Here is a 12,529-nt window from a genome sequence, read left to right on the forward strand (position 1 = left end):
TTGGGCGACACCAACTGCTGTGGATGGCGGGGCAAGTTGAATTGACGACGTAGGAAAACTGCTGCAGGTGGGGGCGCCAGGTGCGCTGATGACCTACCGATCATTGTAAGTCGTTATCGCTCTTGAGCGCCTGATCCATTCGCGTCGAACTATTTTGAACCGTGATCAGCCGTACTACGGCGGCGGCTGCGCATGGCGTGGCCGTGCGAGCATTATCTTGCAAGCGATCTTCGATGGGGACAGAGTGCGTCGAGTGCTGACAGCTTCGTGTGCGTTGTGTCGGCGTAGTTCGCGTTGAAGCGAGAGGTAGCACGAAGGTCAATTCGCTCACTGCTGCGGGTCCTATCATGAAAGCGTTCGTCTTATGGAGGGAAGGACGGAGTGGTTTCCTCGTTGGGTAAGCATAAAGAAATGCATTTAAAACCATGCCACATTTCCGGCATCATCTCTACCTGCCCATGCTTGAGTCGTATCGTCTTACACGTTGATGTGTTCTGCTCCTGAGCACGAGGTTGCGGTTTGGATCATCGGCAGGAGCTGTAGCATTTTGATGGAAGCGAATCACAAAAAGTCAGAGCCTTTCGCCCCTGTGAAGAGGGAAGGAAGTCCAGCGAAGCTGGTGCTCTAGCTGGATTTGCTATGTTGGGGTTTAGCTATATTGGGGAACTACTACGTTGAATTAAGCTACTGCCGGCCTAGCCTCGCTAGCCTCCCAGCAGGGCTCAACTCTAGTCGGGCGCAGCTTCCAGCACGCTTGCCGCGCTAGGCTCGCAGCCGGGCCCAAATATACTCAGGGGAAACGCGGCATAAAAGAAGGTCGACTGGCGCAAGAGAGCGGGAGCTCACCCGGCCGGGAGGGACGAGGGGCCGTGTGCTCAAAACGATGACGACGACGCTCGAGCCTAATGCTGATGGTGATAGATTTTTTCTACACGCGGACACGAAACCCGGGGACCTAACCCTTAACAGCTTCGCTGTAACAAAATCGGGTTAGCTTGCATAGTGGCGCAAGGCTAAAGATACAGCTGGAGCTGATCGGTTCCTAGTTGGTCCTGGCTATACGAAGTGATGCTAAGTTATACGAAGTAATGCCAAGTGATCCTAAGTTATGCGAAGTGTATAAGCATTTCCTCGTGGTACGTGGCATCGGGGAACGCCTCGCGAAGCACTTGCAGTCCGAGCACACGTAGGGGAAACGGGGCGAAAGCTATGCACAGAGTACGGGCGGCGTGCAGCAAACGATATGCCGGGATGACGTCACGGTGCATGCGCAGTAGCGCGCAGCTGATGCGAGCTCGGCCGAGCCGCCGCCAGAGGCGCCTGCTGCAGTCACGGAAACCGCAAGCGTTCGGCGCTAATGCGGGGAAACGGAGAAGCGCGGATGGCACCTCTGCGCGTTGCCTCGTTGGTGCTGCTACAATGCGTTTCTCTCTCTCTCTCGCTCTAATTTTCTTTCTCTCTCCAGAGATAGCGCGCGACGCGCGCACTCTCTCTCGATCTCATTTTTTTTCTTTCTCTGGGTTGATTAAAGGCAAATTCGGTACAAAATTGCCGTGGGAAACACGGCTAAAGGCTGAGGAAATGTCTGACTTGGCCGTGCCACCCTGGCAGCAAGAGAGAGAGAATAAACTTTTATTCACAAAGGCAAGGTAATTCTTCCTCGTTGGGTGGGGCCCTCAGTCCAGGGCTCCATTGCCTTGCACGACCCTGCGAGCCCGCTGGACCAGCTGTTGCTGTTCCTGCCGGCCTAAGCTGAGCAGTGCAGACTCCCAAGAGGAAAGGGTGGGGTTGGGGATAGGAGGAACGCCCCGTGGACTAGAGCATTCCCACGTGGAATGATAGACTGTTGGTTCGGATCCATAGTAAGGGCAGTAGGAAGGGTATAGAGTGGGATGAAAGAGATGCAGCATATAGAGGCAAGGGAATGAATTAGTCTGCAGTTGCCGCCAAGCGACAGCACCTGCTCTGTTAAGTGAAGGATGGGGAGGAGGATACGTATAACGTCTCTGTCGGTAGTACTCCAGCATTGCGTTGTAGTTTATTGGTTCTGTCGGTGCGTCGTCTGAATTGGACAGCTCTTCCGATGGAGCCCGGCCGGTAAGACTTCGGGCAAACGCATGAACGCGTTTATTTCCATGGAGAGAGGCGTGTCCAGGAGTCCAGACGATGCGCACCGTACGTAAAATGGACGGCGAGACAGAAAACAGGATATTGTGAGTATGCGCAGCCACACGTCCCTGTACAAAGGCACGACAAGCAGCCTGTGAGTCTGTCACTATGGTGACAGGGGCGTCCTGTGACGGTAATGTCAAGGCGTGGACAATGGCCAGAGCAATAGCTCCTCCTCTGCCGAACCACTGTCCGTAGTGCGACGTGTGGCAGACGCCACGAGCGCGTCTGTGTTGTGGATCACCGCTAGACACATGGCGGGCTTTTCTGGGTAGCGTGCCGCATCAGTGTAAAGAACTTGTAAGTCTGTAATGCCATCGCCAAAGACGCGTGTCATGGCCTGAACTCGGGCACGTCGACGGCCGGCATGGCGGTGGGGATTCATGTTGCGTGGAATCGGAGCCACATTAATGAGAGCGCGAATATTAGGAGCGAGTTTATGTTGCGGTACCTGTGTGGGTTTTTCAGGAATGGGGTAGCCAAGACGAGAGAGGATGGCGCAACCCTGACGGGTTTGCCTAAGACGCTGGAGCTGACTGTTGTGCTGGGCCTCGAGCAGTTCGGTTATGGTGTTGTGGACACCAAGCTGAAGAAGGCGTCGTGTAGAAGCGTGTGGAGGCAAGCCGAGAGCCGCCTTCACCGCCGTCCGTAGAAGGACGTCCATCTTTTCGGTTTGAGTAAGCGTGAGATTATGATAGGGAAGGTGATAGGTGAGCTGACTAACTATGGGAGCTTGTAGTATGCGGAGGACATCCTTCTCGCGAAGGCCTCTCCTGCGATTGGTGATGCGGTGGATCATGTGTGTAATTTGTGTTATCTGCTGAGTCAGAAGGTGCGTAGTGTGTGAGGCCTTGCCATCAGCCTGAATGTGGAGGCCTAAAATGCGGAGTCGAGGTACCTGAGGGCTAGGACGGCCATCAAGGAGCAGTGAAATATCAGAAGAATCGTCGGTTCTGCGCCGCCGCTTGTGTGCCACTAACAACTCTGACTTTTCGACTGAGCACGTAAGGCTCCCGGTGGCAGCATAGTCTTGTACAACAGATGCAGCTTCCTGGAGAGCATCCTGAATGGTTCAGTCTGATCCTTTGGTTGCCCAGATTGTAATGTCATCTGCGCAAATGGCATGCTGGATGTTAAGGATCTTGTGTAATAATGGGGGGAGTTTAGCCATAGCCACATTAAACAGGGTGGGAGAGAGGACCGAGCCCTGTGGCGTTCCTCTGCCTGCGAGACTTATAACGTCCGACCGGAGGTCTCCAATCCCAATAGTGGCCGTGCGGTCAGAAACAAAGGCCCTGACGTAATTGTAGATACGTGCGCCGCACTGGGAGGAAGCGAGATTGTCGAGAATTAAGTCGTGGGAGACGTTGTCAAAAGCCCCCTTGAGATCCAGGATCAGGATTGCCCTTACCTGATTTGAAGTGGGGCTATCCAACACGTCCTCCTTAAGTTGTATCAGAACGTCTTGTGTAGAAATACCGGGACGGTAGCCGAAGAGTGTATCCGGAAAAAAGTGTCTTCGAGGAATGGCTGGAGTCGGGAGAGTACAACGTGTTCGAAGAGTTTAGCTACACATGAAGTCAAAGATATAGGTCGGAGATTCTGGAGGGATAGCGGCTCGCCAGGCTTAGGAATAAGTATGATCTCCGCGTGTCGCCAGTCCTGTGGTAGCGTGCCGTTATTCCAGTGTTCGTTGTAAAACCCAGTTAAATGCTGGATGGCATGGTCATCTAAATTACGTAGAAGTGTGTATGTAATCCCATCAGCCCCGGGTGTTGTATTACGCTTAATGTTCTGCAAGGCCGCCCTAACCTCTGCTTCTGTAATGTTGACATCTAGGGGTGTATTGTGTACTTGTGGATAATCGCGGTAGGCGGGACAGGCGCCCGTGGTTATGTAGCGTTGCTGTAAGGTGCGCAGTAGGGTGGTATCGTCGAGCCCTGATTTGTAGAGGATGGTGCGGATTGTGTTAGCAGTGTGTGTTTTTGTTTGCGTGGGATTTAACAATGCGCGGAGTATACGCCACGTTCGAGGTGTGCTTAGTGTGCCGTTGAGGCGATCGCAGAAGTTATGGGAATTGTTACTAGTGAGGGTGTTCGCGTAGTCATTTGCCTCCGCGGCTAGGTTGGCGATGCGGAGAGGAAGTTTTCGGTTATGCTTCTGCCGCCGCCACCGCCGTGTCAAGCCCCTGTGGGCGTCCCAGAGGTGGAGCAGATGCCGATGCACATCCGGCGTCTCCGTCGTCGCAGTGATGCATTTCGTTGCTGTTTTCAAATCGGACTGGAGCTGCTTCATCCAAGCCTCAAGGGAGGGAGAGTCTTGAGGGGTAGTGGATGTTCGGTTACGCCTAAATGCATCCCAATTTGTTATCTTTATGATACGTTCTGGGGCGCGCGTGGCTGCTACCTGAAGCTCTGTAGCTAGTATATGATGATCGCTGTCCAGATTCACCATGAGGTTGCACCAAGAGTGGTGACTAACCCCTCTGACTAACGTGAGATCGGGGCATGTGTCCCTGCTGACGCTGTTACCTAATCGAGTGGGTTGATCAGGTTCCGTCAGCAGGGTCATGCGATGAACTGCGAGAGCTTTAGCAAGTCGGCGGCCTTTGGGTGTTTCCGTTGCATATCCCAGGCCGTATGGGGGGCATTGAAGTCGCCTACAATCAATATGTTTACCCTGTTTGCATAGTTGTGCGAATAGATGACCAAAGTCGTCCTGCCTTGCGTTCGGTGCACTGTAGATGTTAAGCACGTACAGGCTGCCATTGGAGCGAGAGCACGGGACCAACTCGAGAAGTACATGCGAGATGGAGGAGCTTTGGAGGGTGTGTTCGATGACGGTGATATGTTTAGAAACTAATGTAGCTATACGATGCGGTGTATTGTTTGTTACGTCCGTCTATGTATGGTAGCCGGGATGTGTAGGAGTACATTGCACTTCTTGTAACGCTATTACATCAGGAGAATTCGGCTGTGTAGCAATGAATTGCGTTAGAGCTCCACGTTTCCTACGGTAGCCCCTGCAATTCCACTGCCATACGCGTAGGAGTTGGGGGGATGCACGCGTTGACTTATGGTTTCTGGCCATGATCAGTCCAATACTGGGGCCTCGTTGCTACAAGGAGGCACTTCTGACGACTCTAAATCTTGGTGGAGGGTGGCGGGAAGTGGGATTGCCGTAGCTGTGGTTGGTGGGGCGGTTTTTCGAGACGGTGACAGCAAACGGGATGGGCGGGTGTAAGGATGTGTTCGTTGTGTGTCGCGTGTGGGAGACAACGCACGTTTGGGTGCAGGTGGAGCAATAGGGAGTTGGCCAAGGGCAGCCGCTATCTGTTGTTTAACGTCTGTTACTATCTGCTGGACGGCAGGTTGCAGGGCCTGTTGGATTAGCTGTTGGAGCGGAGCTGTTAGTTCGGCCATAATGCCATCCATCATTTTCTGCATTTCTACCTGCATCATAGTGGCGAATTCTTTCCTTGGTGAAATTTTCGTTTAACGCCTCTCGTGTGCAGTAGTCTGTGCGGACCGTAGGTGGTGGGTTGTGAAGGCGATGCTGTGTATCGACTGACATGGGTTGCGGAGTGGGTTGTCGCGTTGATGTTTGCGTGAGAGTGTGGGAAAGGAGTGGAGAGGGGGGTAGAGGGCGGAACTGCTCTGCCCAGCTTACCGTTTGTTCTTTGTTGTGGCCACCTTTTTGCTGGCCATGTTCCTTCGGATGGCCACTGCCAGCAGCGCGCTCCTTGGAGGGGTTGCCTGGACGGCCGCGGTCTACCTGTCGATCATGTCCAGGTGGGCCATGAGTACTGCTGCGTCCACTAGTTGGGGGTTGCTCAGCGGAGTTCGCTGATGTCTTTGTCGGTTGGTCCGGATTCCGCAGACAGCCCGCAGTCGTCCTAGGCTGACTATGTGCTGATCCAGGTAGGGGACACAGCTTTTCGCATTTGAGACGTTCCTGGAGCACATACGACTTATTGAACGGCCGTTGTTGACGCGATTGACACCGAGGGTCCGTGGCGGGATGATCGCCTCCGCAATTTATGCATTTATGTGTGTACTCATGTTCTGGTAGTGGGTTGGAGGTACCGCAGGCTACACAGCGGGGTTTGTCGGGCGTGGGGCACACGTCCGCTCGATGACCCATGGACAGGCACACACTGCATATCTGTTGGCGGGGTCGGTATATGTAACAGCGGAGCTCTGCTCCGTACAAGCGAACGTGACGGGGTACCTGGATGCCGGAGAAAGTGACGAGGACCTGATTTGTAGATCCCATCATGCGGGCGTGAAGGATGGGAGCCTCTGAGCAGCGCAAGTTTTCTAGTAGCGTCTTCACAGTGGTGTTCGGTTCAATGCCTGGCACTACCCCTTTGCAAGAGTTGTCAGGTGCAGCTACGTAGGCTTGGACGGCGTGCTGGTTGAGGCCCAAACTTATAGATTGGACTTTCTGAAGTTCGGCCGTGAGGTTCTCATCCGATGTGCTAATCACCGCAAGGTTTTGGTCAGTGCGGATTCGGATAATGAGCTCATTTAGTACAACAGCATCAAGCCCAGCTGCTACGCCAATGGCTTGGGCAACAGAAGGTTGAGGCCACGCACGGAGGTTCAGACCATCTCTCGGACGGAGCACTACCTTGTAGTGGCCAAATGGCAGTGGAGGGAGGTGCGCATTCGTCTTGCGGGGTACCGGGGCAGGTGATGGGATCGTAGCAGCTTGAGTTGAGCGTTTTTTCTTGCGAGCCACAAGAAACCAGTTGCTGTCATCGTCCGGACCTGAGGCAACATCGGCGTCCATGGTGTTAGAAGAATGAGCGTCGCTGTCCTCCATCTTTAGGGCGTCTCCTCAGGCCGTGCAAAGCTAAAACACGGCGACGAACTCGGAGTCATTGGCCGGCCGCCAGGTCGCCTACTCTACCAACAACCGCGCTCGTCGCTCGCCCGCACCGTCTCTTATCTCCACACGGTATGCGCTGTGCATTCGCCGCTCAGTTTCCGTTGAAGCGATAGACCGCACGTACCTCGCCCGCTGCGGCGGATGCGCTTGCTGCCAGCGTTTTGACTGTCGTCTGCAGTCATTCAGTGTGATCTATTCATGTTTGTTTGTGCGCGCTCACACCACGCTTGTTCAATCAGTTAGTAATAGTCGGTCCACATTTTCCAACGCACGCTACACATGCAATGCTGCCCGGGTCGGCAGTGCAGCGCTACAGGTGTGTCCCTTCGCACGCGCTGCCCACGGGAAGCGCTTCTCATCAACACCACCGTTTCACACGCGCCTTCTCGTGGTCATCGAGTCTCTCTTCATGTCGGTCTACTTACGCCGCAGCACACCTGCTTACTTAATCAGCTCATGTTTACTACAATTCATATTGCTACCAAAGCCGCTCACCTTACTTCGTATGACATTGCTGTGTTGCTATCGCATTCATTGCTTCGCCCTCAGGGCGAAACTGTGACATTTTTTTCCTGGCAGCAAAGCAGCGACAGGATACAGTGGAGAAAGAAAAAAAAACACCTAATAAACGCATGCTTATGCTGTACAAGTCAAAACAGAAAAGCGAGCTGATTGTACATACAAGTAATCGGTGTCCGCATGAGAGAAATGGCAGTACTAAACAAAATTGTGAAAGGCACTGTTAGCTCTATAGAACAGCTATAAGGTACAACATGTCAAAGTGTTAAGGTACGTCAAGTGTTTTAGACATCGTGAGGACGTTCGTATTCTTCAGCTAGTAGTTCTCTTGTTATTATTTTAAATGCTTTAGATGAAGTTCCACACTCCAGTGATTCAGCATGTCTGGTATTTGTGAAATTAATCGTTGGTCTCCGTAGTTGGAGCGTGATCGAGGTTTGTAGATTAAACTCCGGCGTAGTTCGTACGAGGTTAGTTTCACATGATATGTATTCAATAAAAGTGATGAATTTAACCGATACTGACCTAGTATCTACAAACATAGCTTGTGTCTGTATAACTGCTTGATAGGCAATATTTTATACCTTTTGAAATGTGGTTGTGTGCTCTCGCGGAGTGAACTGTTTGAAATTGCACGTATCGCACGCTTTTGAAGAATTAGGAGGGAATTAAGGTTTGTGTCAGTCGTTGTTAGCCACACCAAGGAACAGTATGTTAGGCGGGAATGAACTAGAGCATAGTAAACTTGAAGCTTAACGTTCGATGGAACGTAATACCTTAGTCTATTTAAAATGCCCATTATCCTGGAAAGATCTTTTTTATCGTGTCAATTTGGGGGGACCAAGAGAGATCTTCGTGGAAATGGACTCCTAAGAATTTTATTATTGTCGATTGCTGAACCTCGCTACCTTGGAAGTAGATTGGTCTGTATGGAATGTTTGTTACTACTTTAGGTTTGAAAAGTAGGTATGTACTTTGTTTTAGCTATGTTTAACTGAAGTTTGTTTGCATTTAACGATATATTTATCTTGTTCTTCCACACGTTAGCTTCTTTATACAGTTCACATACGTTTGGACCTGAGAAAAATATGTTTGTGTCATCAGCATACAGTATTATTACAATATAATTTTATTGCGACAGCTATTATATGAACACACAAAGCGGATATCTGCCGTCGGCGTCGCCGTGAGGTTCCGTATGACGTCAACGGCGATGAAATCGTCGCCGGACGCTGTATGTGCGAGTGAAAGGGCAGAGGGACGCGCGCTTTCACGGGAAGCGAACGCACTGCGGAGAACAAACGCGCATTCTGCGCCGTGCTCCCTGAAGGGCTGCAGGATTAAGCGTCTCTTTTCTCCTTTACAATCACCGTATATATAAAGCGAACGCGACTTCTGTCGCGCGAAAGGCCGTGGGGGGACTGGAGGAAGGGAGGGGAGGCGACGTTTAGCTGCGGCACCAAATGTGTATTTCTATAAAAACGTTGCGAGACGAGAAGGTGGTAAAGACTTCCGACGCTGCTCGACGAGTTTCCAGTTCTGATCTCGTCGAAAATCTCCGAGCTGCCTCCAGAGGCCCTGGCAACAGTCACCAACGCCGCGTGCGTTGCTGGTGCTGCTACATGTCCAAGTTTATACAGCTGATATAACTACTATCCTTACTCCGTATAGCTCTCTACCAAGTTGTTATCGCAATTGATGCTTCGCCTGCGACATTTTTTCTTCTCTGCCGAGCATAGCGCGCGACGCTCCGCGAGGTGGTTGCTAGGCAACGCATCGGCAGGCGGCACACATTATGGCCGGCTTAAACAGCTCCGCTGTTAAACGCTCGTACCATACACTTAGATTTAGGTACCCGTTATAAACACATTCGGTTAAGCCCTCTACTGTGGTGTGTCTATTGTCAATGTTACTTTGGAACATCAAACCCCATGATTGGTTGATTTATGGGCCAAGAACCATGACGATCCACGAGGCTTCACTCATTAGCCAAGTCCCACGAATTAACCACTTGGCTAAACGTCCCAGACAAACACTGACACTGTGAGACGGGGGCAGCATGGAGGAACGTTTCCGTCTCCAAAGGCAGCGCAAGCTACCACACGAGCCCCAACCATCTTCGAGTGCGGAGGGCTCCAGGGGTGCAGGGGAGTCTCGGGCGCCGTCAGTAGGGAGGTCACTTCTTTATCCTAGTGCCCATACATCCTCTCATTTCTGTTGTGCCGACACGCCCTCTGCGGAACGCACAAGACGTTTCATGTTTCCTACTGTGGCTGCGTCCCGGATACATCCTACACGATTCGTTGTGCTCTTCAGTGTTACTAATAAGCTCAGCCCTAAGTTTTGTACGACACCTGATACATTTTAGCAATTTTGATCCTCGTTGTACTTTAATGTACCCGCTCCCCCCCCCCCCCACTTAGTCAATGCTGTACTCGAGACTGTCAGTTATTAAGGAATAAATTAGCAAACATCTCAAAAAGAGAAATGAACAAGCTTAGGGAATGATAAAATGCAAGTATCTTAATAACTGACGTTACAAGTGAAAATCAACGAACTATTCACGCGCAGAAAAAAATTCGGCGATTACGATACTCCCTAATGCAAAATGAGAGCGCAGCTCTACACGTGTTTTCATTTCGCGACATATCTGGCGCGGACAATCGCTCTCGTGCGGCACATTCCAACCGGAGCGAAGTGCGGCGCGACTGACTCGATGATCTGGTGATCGCGAGAACGGTTGACGCGTGGGCCGCCGCAGACAGACCTCAAAGACAACGCGCGCTGCTATAGGCGCCATCGCGTAGCCATCGTTGGCGCAGTGCGCGTCTTGCGCGGCACTACGCTTCTCACGCTTTCGCCATATCCTCCTCCTCCGCTTTCCTCCTCGCGCTCTCTTCGGTCTCGCAGCTTTTTATTGCGATGGCAATAATATGGACACTCCAGGCGCATTTCTGCCGTCGTCGTCGCCCTGAGGTTCGTATAAAGTCCAACGGCGATAAAATCGTCACCGCGCGCCGTATACTGCCAGTATGTGCGAGTGAAAGCGTGCGAGCGTGAGCCGGCGGTCGCGGCTCAATCTGGCGCACGCAAGGTGGGTGGAAGCGGGAAGGAAGCGCACCGTCTTCTGTCGCGCGCAACGCTTCGGGGGGGGGGGGTTCACTCCGGGCGGCTGCGAAAACACAGCGCACGGACGCTCGCCTGCGCGGGCGGCCGCGGGTCGCCCGGATACGAGTAGAAGCCCCCAACGCAGCGCGAACGGGTGTTTTAAGAGAAAACAATTTCTTTTGTTCGGTAAAGTATAGCGAAAGGCTGCTAGACACGTGCTTTGAAATTTTTAAACCACCTGGGCTTTAATAAGTTCGTGCGTTCTCCCAGCTGCTCGGGCTTATATGCTCCCAATAGGTCTTACGGTCTGAAATCGTTCAGTATGAACTAGCCCAGCAACACATACTACTGCTCCCAACAGCACTTTTTTTTTTTTTGCAAACACTGGCACGAAGCCGCAACCGTTCCAGTGTACAATACGACTGCCTGGTGCTGTTCGGTATACACAACATTTATACTCCAATGAGTGTTTCGTTGACGCAGCGACCAGTCTGCTTCATGTGCACTTTATTATGTTGTCAATATATGACAGTCAGATGAAATAAACGACATCGTCAACCCACTGCACGATCTTACGCCTCGTTTTTTCTTACAGTAATGCGCAGAAACGGCATCGGAGGTGACCCGCCTGCACTTGAACGGCTAGGCGCGGAAGCGATCTCTGCCATTCCGGCCTTTATTGCCTATAATGCGGTATTTTTTCCTCCGTGTGACTCCGTCTGTCCTGCTCTACAGCCCCAAGATGGTTCAACCGGCTGGCTCGCCAATTCGTGCAAAGGCGCTGAGTCATTTTCAAGTACGGGCAGCTGAATGTGCTCATATAGCCTGCGTACCTTTTGCGAACTTCCAACTGTCGTTCGCAGTATTTAATTCAAGGGAGTGAAAGAGCCAATGAAACTGAGGAGTTATGGTTTACACCGGTTTGCCTTTATTTTTTTCTTTTAACCGGCGGATGTCTTCGGTTCAAACCACGAGTGTCGGAGATCAATTCATTCCACGCTTCCTCCGTCCTGTCTTGTTGAGCGATTTCTTCGATCATTTACTTGTGCCAACAGGCTCAGCTGAGTAGAATGCTGCACTCTGTCTTCGGCGTGGAGGTGCTATGGCTTCGGAAACGCGACTTTAGAAGTACTGACGGAAGAGATCACAGTTGTCAGAGCCGAAGCCAAACACTTCGGTGACGTTGTCGTGCGCCAGACGAAGTGACACTGGTGAGTCAGCCGAGTATTTTGGCCAGGCAGGTACCGCTGGGTACTCGGGAACGCTGCGAGCAAATTTACGAGGCTTCATATATTGTTTGCAGAGTACACACGCACACACACACACACACACACACACACACACACACGCACACGCACACACACACAGCACACGCACCACGCACGCACGCACGCACGCACGCACGCACGCACGCACGCACACACACACACACACACACACACACACACACACACACACACACTAATAGTTCTGAGGAACACGTGAACTAAAATATGTGGTCTTACTTTGGTCAATATTAGGGTAGATTAAACCAGCACCAACTTTTTTCTGAAGATTTTAAGGATATTTAACATGCCTGAGGGAATCCGTTGATATGATATAAAATCAAGCAGTCGTCTACTTACCTGTGACGCCACTCCATTTATGTCCAAAATCAGGTACTTGTTTATCTTGATTAGGAGATAAACAATTAATACTTAATGAATCTCTTCATTTTTTCAATTATAGGGTTTAACGTGCCAAAACCACGATTTCATTATGAGGCACGCCATAGTGGGGGACTTCGGAAAATTTGGACCACCTGGGGTTCTTTAACGTGCACCGAAATCTAAGTACACGG

General features: G+C 51.5%; 1 protein-coding gene across 2 annotated transcripts in view; it reads right to left on the reverse strand.

The window, feature by feature from the left end:
* Positions 1 to 11,594: 11,594 nt before the first annotated feature.
* The window catches only part of LOC119465143 (cholinesterase 1-like), an 84,499-nt gene continuing 83,564 nt past the window's right edge, over positions 11,595 to 12,529 (reverse strand). For both annotated transcript variants that reach the window (XM_037725943.2, XM_037725944.2), the window contains one exon: positions 11,595 to 11,953. In XM_037725943.2, the coding sequence (XP_037581871.1) occupies positions 11,812 to 11,953 (142 nt within the window). In that variant the 3' untranslated portion in view covers positions 11,595 to 11,811. The remainder of the gene's footprint in view (positions 11,954 to 12,529) is intronic.

The sequence above is a fragment of the Dermacentor silvarum genome, chromosome 9 (assembly GCF_013339745.2).
Source record: "Dermacentor silvarum isolate Dsil-2018 chromosome 9, BIME_Dsil_1.4, whole genome shotgun sequence".
Lineage (NCBI taxonomy): Eukaryota > Metazoa > Arthropoda > Arachnida > Ixodida > Ixodidae > Dermacentor > Dermacentor silvarum.